This window comes from Prionailurus viverrinus, chromosome C2, assembly GCF_022837055.1.
Source record: "Prionailurus viverrinus isolate Anna chromosome C2, UM_Priviv_1.0, whole genome shotgun sequence".
In the NCBI taxonomy this organism is placed as follows: Eukaryota; Metazoa; Chordata; class Mammalia; order Carnivora; family Felidae; genus Prionailurus; species Prionailurus viverrinus.
The window spans coordinates 44,478,027-44,497,452 of record NC_062569.1 but is presented as its reverse complement, the minus strand read 5'-3'; the positions used below and the strand labels follow the sequence as shown (position 1 = coordinate 44,497,452).

The 19,426-nt window shown below is 37.0% G+C and overlaps 1 protein-coding gene and 1 pseudogene across 3 annotated transcripts in view; both read right to left on the bottom strand.

Moving 5' to 3' along the window:
* RNF13 (ring finger protein 13) overlaps positions 1 to 19,426 on the bottom strand; it is a 168,448-nt gene that overhangs the window by 139,763 nt on the left and 9,259 nt on the right. For 2 of the 3 annotated variants that reach the window (XM_047874479.1, XM_047874478.1), the window contains exon 2: positions 882 to 1,011. In XM_047874479.1, coding sequence (XP_047730435.1) covers positions 882 to 995 — 114 coding nt within the window. In that variant the 5' untranslated portion in view covers positions 996 to 1,011. Of the gene's footprint in view, positions 1 to 881; positions 1,012 to 6,926; positions 6,988 to 19,426 lie in introns of those variants that run through there. The other variant, XM_047874480.1, reaches the window with a different exon arrangement.
* On the bottom strand, positions 4,839 to 5,715 carry LOC125174437 (mitochondrial carrier homolog 2-like; annotated as a pseudogene).

Genomic DNA, 19,426 nt, shown 5'->3' with positions numbered 1-19,426 from the left:
CTGTGTCGGGCTCTGTGCTGACAGCTCAAAGCCTGGAGGCTGCTTCAGATTGTGTGTCCATCTCTCTCTGTCCTCCCTCGCTCACATTCTCTCTCAAAAATAAACAAACATTTAAAAAAATGCTTTTTAATATTGGGGCACCAGGGTGGCTCGGTTGGTTAAGCATCTGACTTTGGCTCAGGTCATGATTTCATGGTCCTTGAGTTCAAGCCCCGCATCAGGCTCAGTGCTGACAGCTCGGGGCCTGGAGCCTGCTTCAGATACCATGTCTCTGTCTCTCTCTGCCCCTCCCGACTCAGGCTCTGTCTCTCAAAAATAAATAAACATTAAAAAAAGTGATGTTATCAGGGGCGCCTGGGTGGCTCTGTCGGCTAAGCATCTGACTCTTGATTTTGGCTCAGGTCGTGATCTCACAGTTTGTGAGTTTCAGCCCCATGCTGGGCTCTGCACTCACACTGTAGAGCCTGCTTGGGATTCTCTCATCCTATCTCAAAAATAAATAAATAAACATTTCATTTTAAAAAATTAAAAAATAATTTAAAAATTAAAAAAATATTGTTATCAAAGTCATTAGAGCTATGCTAATTACCAAGAAAAACAGTAAGATTCTATACAAATACACAACATGTAGATTCATGTGTGCAAGAGCACTCTTGAAAATGCACACAGTCTCAAGAGCAACATTTATCAAGTACTTACTGTATGTGAGATTTTATGTTAGATATTAAGCAATAAAAACATGAGTAAAGCCCTCCACTTCCAAGTAAAAACCATGTGTACGTGCCTGTATGGTCATAGGTAAACGTCTTACCATTTAGGACTTCTTAAAAGCTCTTCTTTAAGGGATGTTTTTAAACATGAATAAATCTTACTGTACTTACTGCTAAAATGTCTGCTTCTACAGGTAGTAGGTTTAAGAATGCAAAGAGCTGGACAGTCAAAATGGTATAGACTTGTGTGGCTGACAGCATGAGCATCCCGATGGAGAGCAGCATCTTGCTGTAAAATCACCTGGAAGATAAGCAAATAAGTAACGATGAGCTCTGGTACTTGGTCCCTGAAAACAAATCACTTAATATGTTAATTCCTGATGTCCAAAAAAATCTTACAAGTGTGTTAACATTAACATTAAACATATTTCAAAAGCATAAGAATTTAGACAGATTTGGACATTTAAGTACACACCCAAAGTTAGTCAATAACCACATAACTCATGGTAACTAAGTTCTGTGTTTTAACCACTAAACAAATATCCTTCCATGGTTCTCAGTATGTAGTACGGCTTGTCTACTAATTCAGTTAGGAAGGGAACTAGATTTCAATGAATATAATGACTAAAAAATACAAAAAAATCCCTTTGCTTTACAATTTTTACAATTTTATTATTTTTTTTTTTAAATTTTTTTTTTTCAACGTTTATTTATTTTTGGGACAGAGAGAGACAGAGCATGAACGGGGGAGGGGCAGAGAGAGAGGGAGACACAGAATCGGAAACAGGCTCCAGGCTCCGAGCCATCAGCCCAGAGCCTGACGCGGGGCTCGAACTCACGAACCGCGAGATCATGACCTGGCTGAAGTCGGACGCTTAACCGACTGCGCCACCCAGGCGCCCCCAATTTTATTTTTTTAATGTCTATTAAAAAAATGTGCAGGAGAGGAACAGAGAAAGAAGGAGAGAGAGAGAATCCCAAGCAGGCTCCACCCTGTAAGCACAGAGCCCAACATGGGACCCAAACCCAGGAACCATGAGACTATGACTGGAGCCAAAACCAAGAGTCAGACACTCAACTGACTGAGCCACCCAGGCACACCTACAATTTTAAAGAATTTTTATAATTCTTTAAATATAATAATTTCACGTCCAAATTAACTTTTTATTCATTCTTGCATATTGCACCCACTTTAGAGTATATAAGAGAAAAACCAGCCATATGTTATAAATATGCTTTGCTCTGTCCCTCCTAACGATGTATGTCCTTTTTCCCTCTACATCCTAATGGCAATAGTGCATCTACCTTTTCCAACTTCACCCAATTTTCTATGAGTCCTTAGCTATCTTGCAGCAAAAAGATACCATTAAAGGACTAAACAATAACCAAGTAATAAGATTAAAATTCTCTTGGTAGGCCTCAACGGTCAGTATAACATATTTTTTTAAAGGTGAGAACAAAGTTTGCAAAGACAAGGGCCTTTATTTTTATTTTATTTTTATTTGGGACAGAGAGAGAGAAAGAGAGAGGCAGAGAGACAGAATCTTAAGCAGGCTCCGCACTCAGCACGGAGCCTCATGAGGGACTCAATCCCCTGACCCTGAGATCATGACCTGAGCCGAAACCAAGAATCAGATGTTCAACTGACTGAGCACCCCAGAGACAAGGGCCTTAATAATGAACTATTTCAGTAAATGCCACTAACTCAAGTAATACTAATTTTGATGATTACTGTTGATAAGGCTCTATATCAACAATGTGACTCTTTGACACACACTGAAAGAGAAATGCCTCTGAACAATTTTTGAACTACCTTCTTACAAAACCATTAAGATCAAAGAAGAAATGAAGTTGGAAACATGTCAAATGTATAGATCTGTTCCACAGAGACAGAGTGGATTAGGGATTGCCTGGGGGGCTGCAGGTAGGAGCCAAGGGAACTTGGTGGGCAGCTAGGAATGGGGAATGACTGCCCATGGGTATGGGGTTTCTTTTAGGGGTGAAGAAAATTTTCTAAAATTAGATTATGGTGATTGTTACACAACTCCATAAATATACTAAAAATCACTGTGCTGTTCACTTTATTTTGTGTGTGCTGTTCACTTTAAATGGGTAAATCTTATGGTATGTTAATTATATGTCAATAAAGCTTTTTTAAAAATGTATAGATTTGGGGGTGCTGGGGTGGCTCAGTCGGTTGAGCATCCGACTCTTGATTTTGACTCAGTTCGTGATCCCAGGCTCATGGGATCGGGCCCCAAGTTGGGCTTTGTCCCTATGCTCCTCTCCCCTGCTTGTGTGTTTTCTCTCTCTCTCTCTCTCTCTCTCTCTGTCTCTCTCGCTCTCTCTCAAAAAAAAAAAAAAAAAAAGTATAGATTTGTTGCTATTAGTTTCTTAGGAAATACATGTTATAATATACCTTTGTGCAGAAAAGAGTTAACATAGCAGGCCTGAGGCTGCTATCATTAGAAAGACCTGCTTGCAGAATCGGCCCTTCTTATTTCAGGAAGGTTCCCATCATTCCCTGATAAGAATGTCTCATTGTGTCTGAGCTCTGCAAATAATGTGGTTATGCTGAAAACACATTTTCTTTCTGATAATCTGAAATTTTGAATGCTAGGTAGAGGGTACTTACAAGCACAGTCCCCAATAGAAACCCTGAGCACTGAATCACTGAACAGTGCCCAATATAAACCCTGGGTACTGAGCATTTCACATGTGTTGTCATAACTTAGTGCTGAGGAATTAAGTATATCCTGCGTGACTCCATCGATAAAGGACTCTTAAAAGCTTATATCTAGTTTTCTCTGGACTTTACCCTACGAAAAATATCTTTAAACATTTGGAAACTAAACAACACAATTCTAAATAATCCATGAACTAAAGAAAAAGTCTCAAGAAAAATGTAAAAAAATGCATTGAATTGAATGAAAATGAAAATACAACATATTAAAGTTCGTGGGACACAGCTGAAGCAGTGCTGAGAGAAAATTTATAGCATTGAATGCATACATTCGTAAAAGAGGAAAGGATTCATTTTGATAATCTAAGCTTCCATCTCAAGAACTTCAGAGAAGAACAAAATATACTCAAAAGAAGCAAAAAGAAATAAATAATAAAGATAAATCCACACTGTAAAGGCCAACTGAAAGTAACACCGATATTCAAGTTGATGTTCAAAAGGTTAACCCTATGCCTAACACAGGTACTCAAGGACTTCAATGCTCAAGGCACAATAGCCACCGGACTGTTCCTTCTTTTACTCTGGATATGAGACAGCAGGGACAGAGGGGAGGGGGAACATGTACGTGTGTATTTAACAACAGGCAGTGGGTTTGGTTACACTTCTTTTTGCTTTTATTATGTTTTGAAAAATAACACGTTCTGGAGTTTTTATTGTCTCTCTTTACAAAACTAGTCCTTATTGACTGTTGAAAATGTGCAAAAAATTTAAATCACTCATAATCACCGAATTAAGGAATAACTAGCATCCATATTTTGGTGTGTAAACTTCCATTCTTTTAGTGATATGTACATTCAAATATATATTTAGCAAAACTGGGAATATACTATATGTGCACATTGTTTTGTTAACTGTAATCTTTTCACTTCATATATTGTGAATATTTTCCTAATTCGTTAACTGTACTTGAAAAAATTAAAAATTTCAAACCCTGTACCATAGCATCCCCTGGAGAACCGAGCAGCTAGCAGTCCAGGACACCCTCTGGGGCTTCCACACTTTTCAAACATTTTTTCCAAGATCAAATGACTATTTAAAAAGCAGCCACACTGTATACAAATCAACATTCTCTCCCATTACTCCGTGCATCTGGGACTATAGAAATGTCACTGTTGGGGTGCCTGGGTGGCTCAGTTGGTTAAGCATCCAACTTCGGCTCAGGTCATGATCTCACGGCTCGTGAGTTCAAGCCCGGCATCAGGCTCTGTGCTGACAGTTCAGAGCCTGGAGCCTGCTTCATGTTCTGTGTCTCCCTCTCTCTTTGCCCCTCTCCCGCTCATGCTGTCTCTCTCTGTCTCTCAAAAATAAAAAATAAACATTAAAAAAAAAAGTCCCTTAAAAAAAAAAAAGAAAGAAAGAAATGTCACTGTCCCTGCCCCACATCTTCAAATTAACATTCTCAGGTCACAACAATAAGTCTTCCTACAGGGGACCATCCGGAAAAAACAAGCTATTTCCTCAGCTCATATTTCTGTCTTTTTGTAGCATTACCAGCACTCTATCCAAGACGTATATATTGGGGAGTAGGAAGGGGACCCACCAGCTAGCGCACAGTTGTTGACAGCCACAAGATTAAAGACAAGCACAGAGGGATAGGTCAATATACTGGCAAAAAAATCCTGTGACAGCTTGGGAATAACTCTTCATTTCACTCCTGGTGGAAACTGCACTGTCCAGTGCATAGGTATTGATGAGGTAGGCCAGTGAGTTACAGAGTAACAAATAAGTGATATCACCTAGGAGACAAGGAATAAGACCTGCAAAAGTCCTAGGATGCCCTCTTTGCAATAGATGGTTACTATGGAGTCACAAAGTCCACAGTACTTGGATTTTCTGCCAATGAATTGTTCCATAGATCCCAGACTAATCGTGTGGAAGGTGTGACGAGGGTAGCAGCAGAATGAGCCACCATCTTTCGAGTCGTCTCCTTGATAAATTGGCCGAAGGAGGGTGTGACTTCTTTCTGTACATTTACAGGGCCTAAATAGTCAACCTTGTCACACTCCTGGTAACGCTGTAAAATTTTACCATGGACCACAGTTCCAAGGACTCCTGAATAGTCTTGGAGTTAAGCCTGTGAAAAACCTACACTTCCATGGATCTTTGCAATGTGCTGAGCATAACAAAACAGACCAGGAAGCTGACTTACTTGCCAACCAAAAATATTTCATCCTACTATTGGAGGAAGAGGTTCATATCCTACATGAGCAACTGGGACAAGATGGTGAGGCCAGAGCCCAGGAGCACCTGACTGGCCCCCATCTGCCATCATGGTACCTGAGGACATTTTTTTTTTAATTATATTTTCATACACTGGGTTTCCTGAGGACATTTCATACACTGGGTTTCCTGAGGGTACCTGAGGGCATTTTTTTTAAATTGTATTTCATACACTGGGTTTCCACACATGACTTTGTTTATACAAAATGAAAACTACTGGTTTAAAACAATATATAATGACCACATGACATTCCATGTGAATGCACTATAATGGATTTAATGGAATGCACTCTAATGGATCAAACAGAATCTCTATTGTTAGAAAATTTTTTGACTATTATAAACTCTACAATAAATACTCTTGTAGTTAAATCCATAGGCACACTCTTATTTTTTTTAGATTAAAGTCACAGAAGTGAGTAGTAGTATTATAAGAATACTACTTGTGGTAAGAAATAGGAGATCCAGTATTTGATAGACGTAGGTTTATGTTGCAGCACTGACACATACGAACAGTGTGATTTTGAGACAAAATGATTAAGGTGCTTTATCTGTAAAAGGAGAATTATTTAGGACTTAAAAGGGCAACTCTGTGGAATAAATACAAAAATGCATATAAGGACTTAACAGCAGTGGAATACAGGAGGAAGAGAGTTTTTGGGTGGTGCTGCCAATAGAGAAAACAGGAAATACCAAAGGAGAACTACAGTTAGTGGAGGTGAGCACAATTGGGGCTGTTTTTTTTTTTTTTTTCATTGTTTGTGAAATATTCTGGTGGGCATGTAAACAGAATGCAATATATAGAAGTCAGGTGCTCTACCCAAGGCACGGAGAGATGTAGTATCATCAACAAATATGTGATAGCTAAAGTGATTTTAACGCAAAAGTGAAAATCAAGAAGAGGGCTAAAGAAAACTCTAAAGAGTATATAAATTTAAGGGTCAGGAGAAAGGGAAAACAAAGAAAGAGACTGATTTCACAAAAGTTAAGAAAGAAAAGAATTTTGAAGTGAATGTGGGGGGAAGGAAGGCAATCAACAGAAGTAAATGTTGAAGAAGTGGCAAACAGTCTAAAATTTTCAGAGTGTGTCCAACTAAACATTTTTATTTCCCCATAGTCCAACAGGTCCCCTTGCTCTGATCAACTCACAATTTCAAAAAATGCACTCTGCTGTTACCAGCTCTATATCTTGTGATATATATATCATCTATAACAATCATGTGTTAGCCAGAAATTAAAATACAATCATCTACCTTCAAAGGAAAATTCAGGAGAAAATGATGAATCCTATGATATTATATGCAAATTTTTGTTTAAATATATGCAGTTTCTGTGAAAAAAAGATCCATAGTTATTAACACACGTTTTCAAAAAAAAAAAAAAAATCACACACACACAAAAATAATCACAAAAATCTCCAAGAAATCTTCTGGAGAGAAAGGTTAATAAGTTTAAATCCTTCAATACTATCTTGTAGCACCTAAACTACTGGGTTAAGTCAAATTGTATTACTAGACAACATTACTTACTGTTAAAATGACTTCCTAACTGATGAAAAGAATGACAAGTGGAAAGACTGTTAATTATAAAAGCTTGTCACAAAAACAAAAACGTTCCCCAAGGGGTAATCTCTCTTGAAATCAAGTATGACCCTTAAAGAAACCTGGAAGCTACTCACGGACTGTTACGAAAAGGGGTTCCTTTCCTATAGGAGACTCTCCTATGCTGCTCTGATAGCCACCCACATACGCTTGTCTGTCACAATTCAGTATACTCTTGGTTGAGTATAAAAGCTGTACCTGAATGAACATAAGGCTTCTCAGTTAAGATATATCTTATGCTGATAAGCCATGTTCCCAGCCTGTATCCTTCCACAAAGCTAGTGAAACCTGATGTCAGGTTACACCCATGTAGAGTGTTATTATCAACCAGAACCCCTGACTCATCATGCAGAGTGGGTGTTATACCTTTCTTCCCCATTACAATTCTCATCAGTCTCCGATCTTCGAATTTATTCAATTACTGCAGCCTCTATAACAGAATTCAATAAAGTATTATTTGTTGTGACTCTTATCACTCTCAAATAGAATGCATTCTATTGAGGACATTCTTTTTTCATGATTTTATTTAAATTCTAGTCCATTAACATACAGGATAATATTAGTTTCAGGAGTAGAATTCAGTGATTCATCACTTACATATAACACCCAGTGCTCATCATAACAAATGCCCTCCTTAATACCCATCATCCATGTAAGCCCATCGTCCACCCACCTCCCTCCATCAACCCTCAGTTGTTCTCTATATTTAAGGATCTCTTATGGTTTGTTTCCCTCTCTCTTCCCCACTCCCATATGTTCATCTGTTTTGTTTCTTAAATTCTATATATGAGTGAAATCATATGGCATTTGTTTTTCTCAGACTTTTTGCTTTGCATAATATACTGTAGCTCCATCTACATTGCTGCCAATGGCAAGACTTCATTTCTTTTTGATGGCTGAGTAATATTCCATTGTGTATGTATGTATGTATGTATGTATATATATATATATATATATATATATATGCCACATCTTTTTTTTTTTAATTTTTTTTTCAACGTTTATTTATTTTTGGGACAGAGAGAGACAGAGCATGAACGGAGGAGGGGCAGAGAGAGAGGGAGACACAGAATCGGAAACAGGCTCCAGGCTCTGAGCCATCAGCCCAGAGCCTGACGTGGGGCTCGAACTCACGGACCGCGAGATCGTGACCTGGCTGAAGTCGGACGCTTAACCGACTGCGCCACCCAGGCGCCCCATACCACATCTTCTTTATCCATTCATCAGTCGATGGACATTTGGGTTCTCTCCATAGTTTGGCTATTGTTGATAATGCTGCTATAAACATTAGGGTGCATGTACCCTCTTTGAATCTGTATTTTTATATGCTTGGGTAAATGTCTAGTTCTATTTTTAACTTTTTGAGGAACCTCCATACTGTTCTCCAGAGTGTCTGCACCAGTTTGCATTCGCACGAACAGTTGCAAGAGGTTCCCCTTTCTCCAAAGAGGATGTTTCTTTAGAACGTTTTTGAAAAAGCACACAGAAAAGCCTTCTAATAAAATTGAAGCCACCAATTCAGCCCCTCTGGCCAACCTAATGGTCTAAATTTTAGCAAGCACCTTTAACCTGACTGATTAACTAAACCTTTCTTTGTGGTTTTACAGATCATGCATTGTTTGCTAATAAGACTCAGAACCAAACCCTGTTGTACAACCTCCCCCCTCCCCCGCCACACCTCAGTACACAACCTCTGAGCACTGCAATGATAACATCTGAAAGCTGACACCACTGAGTCTGCACATAATTAAGAATTGCTACAGACCACTATGCTCCCCTTTTACTGATTAACTGCCCTAATGTTCCTTTAAAACTCTTTGGGCCTGGCACAAACCTTGGAGTTTGTTTTTGGACAAGAATCTACCCTCTCCCCAGGTGGCGTTCCTCCTAAATAAAGCTCATATTCCTTTCCTTTTTTCTTTTTCTTTTTTTTGGGCCAAGTTTTAACTTAAATTCCAGCTAATTAATATACACATTACTAATTAACATAAACATTAGTTTCAGGTGTAGAATTTAATGATTCGCCACTTATATACGATACTTGGTGTTCATCACAATCATACTACTTTCCAAACAAAAACAATCTCTTGAGTACTGGCCTTCCAAGCAATGAGCAGCTGAACTTGGGTTTTTTGGTAACAAAATCTTGCTAGTTACAAATATCTACCTCTTTTCCTCCATCCCACCTTCTCTCTCTCTCTTCACTCTCTTTCTCTTTCCGTCTTTCTCCATAATTAACAAAAATAGGAGTACTCACTCTAAGTATTCACTCTAAGTATTCCTAAAATCAGAAGTCTACATTTCTTCAAAGGAAGTATTTAGTAGAGAAAATGCAAAAAAAATCCTTGAAAACTACCAAGCAGGTTTCTTAGAGGTATAGCCATCATCACAATCTCTGATCATATCGAACTGTGCCTGCTACTTGACAGAACTTCACCCATTATTAACAGACATTTTACCTGAAATTAGCTTCCTGAGTGTCTAAAGTTTTCCAACTGGCAAATTCTCATTCTACTTTGTGTTCAGTTTATGTCGCCTAAAATGTATTCTTGTCAAAACTATTTTAACCCAATTCTAACAAGACTTCAGAGCTAACTTCAAGCTTACAGGAAATACATAGAACAGAAAAAAAAAAAAAAAAAAAAAGTTCTAAGACAAGGTGGGTGTTACCTGAGAGCACTGCACCAATTCCTGTAAAATTAAATGGAATAAACAAAATAGTGTAGTGAGATGAAATGGGAAAACAGCATGAAATATGAAACATTAAATCCAAAAGCAAAAGTTTCAAGCAAACCAATGATAAAAATACAGTTAAGGAACAAGAGGGGCAATGTGAATGTGCTCTAGATATTAGATACATTTTTTTTTTTTTAAAGTAACTGTTCATTTTCTTGAGTATGATGGGAGTATTGTGGTCAAATGAGAAAGTCCTTATTTTTGGAGATGCATAGTGAAATACTTAGGAATGAAATGTCATGATACCTGTAATTTACTTTAAAATACACAAGTCAAAAAAATTAAACCAGAAGACTAGTGAATGTTAAATCTAGGTGAAGATTATATTGAGATTCATTATACTATTTCTCTGTTTATTATACAAATTGTCAAACACAGAAAAGTTTTTTTAATGTACCGAATAAATCATTTTAACTCTTCAAGGATCTTCTTAGAAGGCCTTCAGCCTTATTTTTAAATGTTGATATAATATACATAAAATTGTTTAAAATGGTAAATTTTGTTCAGTGTTAAGTTCAGGAACGGTAACTACATTTACACTGTTGTATAACCAACATCACCATTCATCTCCAGAACTTTTCATCTCCCCAAACTGAAACTCTGTAACCATTAAACATGAATTTCCCATTCCCCACTCCTGCTATCCCCAGCAACAATTTTACATTCTGCCTCTATAAATTTGACTATCCTACATACCTGATATAAGCAAAATCACTTTTTGTCCATTTTTTTTAAATTTTTTTTCAACATTTATTTTTTTGGGGGGGACAGAGAAAGACAGAGCATGAACAGGGGAGGGGCAGAGAGAGAGGGAGACACAGAATCGGAAACAGGCTCCAGGCTCCGAGCCATCAGCCCAGAGCCTGACGCGGGGCTCGAACTCACAGACCGCGAGATCGTGACCTGGCTGAAGTCGGACGCTTAACCGACTGCGCCACCCAGGCGCCCCTTTTTTGTCCATTTTTGTCTGGCTTATTTCACTTAGCATAATGTCATCAAGATTTATCCATGTTGTAGCATATGTCAGAATTTCCTTTTTAAAGGCTAAATAATATCCCATTATATGTATATGCCACATTTTGTGTATCCATTCATCTACTGATGACACTTTGGTTGTTTCCATCTTTTGGCTATTGTGAATAAAGCTGCTACGAACTGGGTGTACAAATAACTGAGTCCCTGCTTTCACTCCTTTGGGGTATATGCCCAGAAGTGGAATTGCTGAGTCATTATGGTAATTCTGTTTAATTTTTTGAGGAACTGCTGTATCGTTTTCCACATCAGCTGCACCATTTTACATTCCCACCTGCAATGCACAGGGTTCCAATTTCTTTGCATCCTCACCAACACTTACTATTTTGTCTGCTTGACAATAGTCATCCTACTGGGTGTAAAGTGATATCTCATTTGGTTTTGATTTTTATTTCCCTAATTATTAGTCATGTTGAGCATCTTTTCATATGCTTATTAGCTATTTGTGTGTCTCCTGGAAGGAATAATTATTTAAGTCCTTTGCCCATTTTTAATCTGGGTGTGGATGTTGTTGTTGAGTTATAAAAGTTCTTTATATAGTCTGTATTTATTTCCCTTATCAGATATATGGTTGAAAACTGTTTTCTCCCATTCCATGGGTTTTCTTTTCACTCTGTACAGTGTCCTTCAGTGCACAAGTCCAACTCACCTATTTTTTCTTTTGTTGCCTGTGCTTTCAATGTTATATCCAAGATATCACTGCCAAATCCAATGTCATGAAGTTTCTCCCCTATGCTTTCATCTAAGAGTTTTACGTATTAGTTCTACATTTATGTTTTTGATCATTTTGAGTTGTTTTTGTATATAAGATGGGTCCAACTGTATTCTTTTGCAGGAGGATATCCAGTTTTCCCAATACTATTTGTTGAAAGGACTGTCCCCCTCCTCCACTCAAAGGTCTTGACACCCTTGTCAAAATTCACTTAACTATATATGTAAGGATTTATTTCTAGACTATCATATTCCAGTGGTCTGTATGTTTGTCCTTATGCCAGAACCATACTGCTTTAATCACTGTAGCTTTGTAGATTTTGAGATCAGAAAGTATGAGACTTCCAACTTTGTTTTTTGTCAATATCGACTAGTTGAGTTCCCTTGAGATTCCATATGAATTTTAGGACATGTTTTTTTTTTTTTCTACTTCAGTAAAAAATAAAATAAAATAAAATAAAAAAATCCATTGGTATTCTAATAGGGATTGCACTAAATCCACAGATCACTTTGAATAGTACTGACATCTTAATAATACTAAGTCTGTCAATCCATGAACATGGGATGTCTATCCATCTATTTATGTCTAATTTCTCTCAGCAATGTTTTGTAGTTTTCAACATATAAGTCTTTTGCAATCTTGGTAAGTTTATTCCTCAGTATTTTATTCTTTCTGACGCTATTGTAAATGGAATTGTTTCATTAATTTCCTTTTGTGATAGTTCACTGATTTTTGCATATTGATTATATATCCTTCAACTTTGCTGAATTTGTTAGTTCTAATAAGGTTTTTTTGTGGAACCTTTATGGTCTTATACATGTAAAATCATGTTATCTGTAAACAGAGATAATTTCACTTCTTCCTAATTTGGTTGCCTTTTGTTTCTCTTTCTTGCCTGATTGCTCGGGCTAGGACTTCCAGCACTCTAATAAGGACTAGAAGTGGTAAAAGTAGGCATCCTGGTCTTATTCCTGATATTAAAGGAAGAACTTTCATTTTCAGTCTTTTACCACTGCATATGATATTAAGTGTGGGATCTTCATATACAACCTTTACTATGTTGAAGTAATTCCCTTCTTATTCAATGCTTTTTATCATGATTTTTATCAAATGCTTTTTTCTCCATTAATTAAGACGGCCATGTGTTTTTTTTTTTTTACACTGTTAGTATGATGTATTACTGATTATTTTTCATATGCTGAACCATTCCTGAATTCTAGGAATGCACTTGATCATGGTGTTGTTGAATTTGGTTTGCTAGTACTTTGTTGAGGATTTTGCATTAATACTCATAAGAAATACTGGTCTGTAGTTTTCTTATAGTATCTATCAGTGTCTGGCTTTCATATCAGAATAATGCTGGTCTTACATAATGAGCTAGGAAGTATTCCCTCCTCTTCAACTTTTTGGAAGAGCTTAAGGACTGGTATAATTCTTTTTTTAAGATATTTGGTAGACTTCACCAGGGAAGCTATCTGGTCCTGAGCTTTTCTTGCTAGGGAGGTTTTTGATTATTGATTCAACCTCCTTACTAGTCATAAAATCTTTACAGATATTCTATTTCTTCATGACCTAGTCTTGGTAAGTTGTCTGTTCCATTTCAACTAGGTAATCCAATTTCTTGTTCTACAATTATTCACAGTACTCTTTCATAATTCTTTTTATTTCTGTAAAATTGGCAGTAATATGTCCCTCTTTCAGGTTTGATTTTAGTGGAGCCTCCCTTTTTTTTCTTAAAGCTATCGAAAGGTTTATTAATTCTGTTGATCTTTTCAAAGAACCAACTCTTGATTTTGTTAATTTTCCCTTGGCCTTGTTTTGGAGAACTTGAGCACCCTGGCTGCCACACATAATTATCTGTACAGCTGAAGAGCACAGATGCCAGTTACTCATCTAATGCTGGTCTGGTATTTGCAAAATTTTAAAACTTCCCCAAGCATCACAGTAAATCCTAAGCTCACTTTAAATCTATGACAATACCATACAACTCATCTACACAAAAATACAGACTAAAACTTCATTTTACAAATGGGGCTGCATTTAATGAATGTTTAGGACCAATATTACTTTCAGGAAATTCCTTTCCAAACAATGTTTAATTCTGAAGATAACTCACATCCTGACATCAACTAGTTTAGTGCCAAATAACACTCATGAAACAGCTAATCAGCTCCATAGGAAAGCCTCTGAGTAAGCTCTTAGTCTACTGATTCCCAAGAGACATTCCTGAGCATCACTAGCATTCCAAAAATGGACCAAAATACTCCACTGCTAAAATAATGGTAATCTCTTCCTAGTTTGCCAAAAGATTTAAAGGATAGTAATTTCAATTTGGTTTTCTCCATAAATGTATCTTATACTACACTAAGCATCAAAAGCAAGCATTAACAGAAAATACATGTGAACAGCTAATGACTTTAGTGTAAAATTTATAATAGCCAAATCACATTTCATAAAATAGGTTTTTTAATAAATGTGCTAATGGTCATGTATGTATATTGGATACATGTGGTACTATGTTTCCTCCAAAATAGTGTTCTCAATTCATACAAAAGTTGATTATATCAATAACTTCATAGTGTTCCTTAAAAAGCATCATGACTTCCAAGAGTTTTAACAACTGGGAACTACTAATATACTGTAGTTAAAAAAAAAAACCCAAAAAACTATGCTGTATGGGAATTTAAGAAATGGTTTAGAGGTTGTCATGAGCAAAAGTGTTAGAACAGAAAAAACAACAAGGCTTAACTTTTTAAGCAAAAATAAGATACCTAATAGTTCTTTGCAAAAAAACCGAAGGTTGATCCAAACTGAAAGCAAGCCTCACCTAAGATTTTTAACTATTGCTATCAACCAAAGCAAAATTTTTTTAGATTCCATGAAAATGCTTTACAATTTTATTTTTCCAGCAAATGAAACAAAATGAACACATTTTTAATTTCAAAAGGTTAGCAAATAGCAAAACATCAATTCTTTCCAAACTCAGGGCTTCATACAAACTATTCCCAATGTTTTGTATGTAATCATTTCAACTTTTCTCCCCATAGAAACAATACTGTTTTTATTTTCTTTACATATTAGCTGCATGTTTTAAAACTTTTGTAAAGCCTATTTATATATTGTATACCAAACAAAAATCTAGAAGAAAATGCACAGAAATCTTAACAGAAATCCATTACACTTCAAGTTTTCTAAGTGTGCATTACTTTTATGCAAAAAAAAAAAAAATTTATGAGCAAGCAATAAGGTCTTATAATTCACAAGTCTATTCACAATTTAAAGATCTGAAGTGTGCAATCAAAAGAAGTGTAAAAAAAAAAAAAAAGGCGGATCTTGAGCTGAGAGTTAAGAAATCCAGCTGTCGTTTTCTCTCTGTAAGCACTGCATAATACTCAAAAGGTTCCATCCCACACTACAGTTCTTATAGTTAGTTGCCATAAAGGTCAAATGTAGCAGCTATTTGGGCTCTGAGGAATGTGCATCAGTTGGCAATAAGTCACGATGAACCACAGATGATATCAACTGTGATGCCATAGATTACCAGCACCCCACTTCCACTGGCAAAGAGCTCAGCACTGTGCTCACACCCAAAGACATGACCAAACCAATACCAAAACTTCAAATTTTTAGGTCTGTCTCCTGGAACCACTCCAGGGATTAATTCTGTATTAGCAGAAATTCAATTAGGAGACAGAAACTATAAAGTAAATTAAATACAGAATGTTTAACAGAAGTAATTAGTAAACTAAGATGTAGTAAGGGATGGCAAGGAGCGAGAGAGAAGGATTCTATAGTTTAAATATATACAGTTTATAGTATGCAATTATAAGTCAATAAAGCAGATTTTAATTTTTTTAAGAAAATTATTAAACTATGATTTTAGTTTTTCCTGATTTTTTCTTCTGTATTTGGGGCACATGGCTGAGGCAGACCATCACCAGATGTCCTCAACCATATGTACTGCCGACAGACCACGCAGCAAGAACAGGAAAAGGAAAACACAAGTCACAGGAACTAGGAAGGAAAAAAACCCTTTCTCTAGTAAATTCCCTCTAGGACCCTGTCTCCTCCAGCATCCTGTCCCCTCTAGGACCCAATAAAGCTCAATATCATGTTCTTTGTAAAGAACTTCTTAGAGTCCGGTCCTTTATCATGGAGCAGGTGAGTTTGGAGTAGAAAGATAACAAATTGATAATTGACATGGTTATCTTTCTATTCATGACAGTATTTAAATAAGGCAGTGCTTCTCTCATTTAACAATAGGAAAAAGAGGAAAATGAATATATGGCCATTAGCCTGTTATTAAGGCACAGACTCTCTTTCCAGTTCTGAAAGAGCACCCATAGTCTCATTGAAGTAGCATTTATTTTTAAAAGCCACACAAATTTCATATTCTATTCTAGGCTATTATCCATGTATGTTTAAAATAATAAGTATTTACAATTACACAACAATTGATTATTATGTTTATAAGTTTCTAGAAGCTGCCCATATTCCTTGGCTGGTAGGCCCCTTTATCCACCTCCAAAACCAACATTGGCAGATACCTTTCACATCACATTATTCTAAACTCCTCTTCTGCTTCCTTCTTCTAAAGACCCTGCCTGGAGAATATAGGATAATCTTCCTACCCCAAATTTCTTACCATATCTGCAAAGTTCCTTTTATCACATGAGGTAACATATTCACAGGTTCCAGGTGTTAGGATGTGGACATCTTTGGGGTCTACGTTCTACCACAGTAATTATCCCATTTCTCATCAAATTTTCAACTTATTCATTTAGATCAGTATGGGATTATACTGATTTCATTCAATGGGTTATAATCTGCCATAGTAATTATTTTTTGATGCTTAATTGTTCCCGACTTGGCTCAAACAGCTTGTGTCTTTTTTTAAATGTTTATTCATTTTTGAGACAGAGAGAGAGAAAGAGAGAGACTGAGCGAGGGAGGGGAAGAAGGGACAGAGGATCCGAAGCAAGCTCAGAGCTGACAGCAGCAAGCCTAATGTGGGGCTCGAACTCACGACCATGAGATCGTGACATGAGCTGAAGTGAGATGCTCAACCGACTGAGCCACCCAGGCTCCCCAGGCTTGTGTCTTTTTTATATGTCTCCATCATTCTTGAGCCCCTCTTTGTTGTCTGACAAGATTTTCAAGTCTCATCTTGTAGTTTTCCTGCCTTAGCCTTAAAACTAAGCCCTTTCTCCAAGGAGAATATCCTTGTTTGTAGGAATTTTACATTAAATATTTAGAGCATCAGGTTAACAACTTACTCCCAAATGACTGAGGAAGACAAAAAAAAAAAGGTCGCTATACTGTTCTTACAACTTTTCTGGAACTTTGTGATTACTTCAAAATAAAAAAATCATACACTGTTTTATATTAATCATGCCTTCCGAAGTTCAAAATAAATTATTTGAGGTTTGTGTAAATATTAGTGCAGATGACTGAAAATTTACCAACTACAAAAAATCTGGAATTCACTAGTATAATCAGAAGATCACTTAACATTATGCTGGAAGGACACCTCAAACTTCATATTTAGGATAATCTCACATCATAAAAATAAAAATTATTTAGTGTTCCACTTTCCAACTTCATATTTATCTATATGATCCTATTCATTTGGGAAAAAAGTAAAGGACTATTAAAACCAATAAATGTTACAAAAATCAGTCATGTCTCCACACAGCAGCAATGAATAATTAAAAAATGAAATTAAGAAATAATTCTATTTATAAAAGGTATCCAGAAGAATAAAATACCCAGGAGTAAATTTAATCAAGGAGGTAAAAGACTTGTACACTAAAAACTATAAAACATGGCTGAACAAAATCAAAGGCCTAAATAATGGAAAGATACCCCATGTATTAGAAGACTTAATGTTGTTAAGATGGCGATACTACCAAAAGAAATCCGCAGATTCAGGGGCGCCTGGGTGGCTCAGTCAGTTAAGCATCTGACTCTTGGTTTCAGCTCAGGTCAAGATCTCAGTGTGTAGGGTCGAGTCCCGCGTTGGGCTCTGCACTGACAGTGTGCAGCCAGTTTGGGATTCTCTCTCTCCCTCTCACTCTGCCCCTCCTCCCCCTGCACTCTCTCCCTTTCAAAATAACTAAACTTTAAAAAAAAAAAATCCACAGATTCAATCCATTCCGTGTCAAAATTCCAATATCCTTTTATTCAGGAATGGAAGTCATTCCTCCAATTCTAACAGAATTACAAGTCCCCAGTAGTCAATATAATTCTGGGAAAAAGAGAACAACGCTAAAGGACTCATACTTCCTGATTTCAAAATCTTACTGTAAAGCTACAGTAACCAAAACGGTGTGGAATGGGCCTGAGGATAGACATGCCAACCAATGGAATTAAGGCCCCAAAACAAACCCATACATCTATGCCCAATTGGTTTTTGACAGAGGTGCCATGACCATTCAAAGGGAAAACAATAGTCCCTTCAACTGTACACCAAACTCAACATATAATATGTGAAAATTAACTCAAAATGGTTCAGTGACCCATGAAATATGAACTAAAATGATAAAGCTCTTATAAGAAAACATAGGAGCAAGTCTTCATGACCTCAGATTCAGCAATGCAATCTTTGCTAGCACATCAAGAGCCAACAGCAAGAAAAAAAATTGGGCTTCATCAAAAGTAAAAACTTTTATGCATCAAAGGACATTATCAGGAAGTGAAAAGACAACCCACAGAATGGGAGAATACTTGTAAATCATATCTTCTAGGGGGTCTAGAATCCAGGATATATAAAAACATTTACAACTCAATAATAAAAAGACAAACATCCCAGTTAAAATATGGGTAAAGAACTTGAATAGACATTTCCCCAAAGATATACAAAGGGCCAACACGCACATGAAAAGATGTTCAACGTTATTCGCCATTAGGGAAATGCAAATCAAAACCATAGTCAGGGGCTCCTAGGTGGCTGTCAGTTAAGCGTCTGACTTGGGCTCAGATCATGATCTCACGGTTTTTGAGTTTGAGCCCCACATCGGGCTCTATACTGACGGTTCAGAGACTGGAGCCTGCTTCAGATTCTGTGTCTCCCTCTCTCTCTGCCCCTCCCCTGCTCACAGTCTGTCTCTCAAAAATAAATAAATGTTAAAAAAAAAATTATTTTTTAAGCTATAGCAAGATACCACTTCATACCCACAAGGATGGCAACAATATTAATTTATAAATGGAAAAGAACAAATGTTGTGGCAATGTAAAAACTGGAACCCTCATACATTACCAGTGAGTTGTAAAATAGTTCAGCCACTGTGAAAACAGTTTGGTGAGTCCTCAAAAAGCTAAACATAGGACTACCATAAGACCCAACAATTCCACTCCTGGCATATACCCAAAAGAAATGAAAACTGGTACTCAAAACAAATCCTTATATATGAATGTTGCCAGCAACAATACTCACAATAGCCAAAGGGTAGAAAGAACTCAAGTGTCCATCAACAGATGAATGGATAAAGTGTGGTATCTACAGGGGCACCTGGGTGGCTCAGTCGGTTAAGCATCTGACTTCAGCTCAGGTCATGATCTCAGGGCTTGTGAGTTCCAGCCCCGCATCAGGCCTTGTGCTCACAGCTCAGAGCCGGAGCCTGCTTTGAATTCTGTGTCTCCGTCTGTCTCTGCCCCTTCCCTGCTCAAGGTC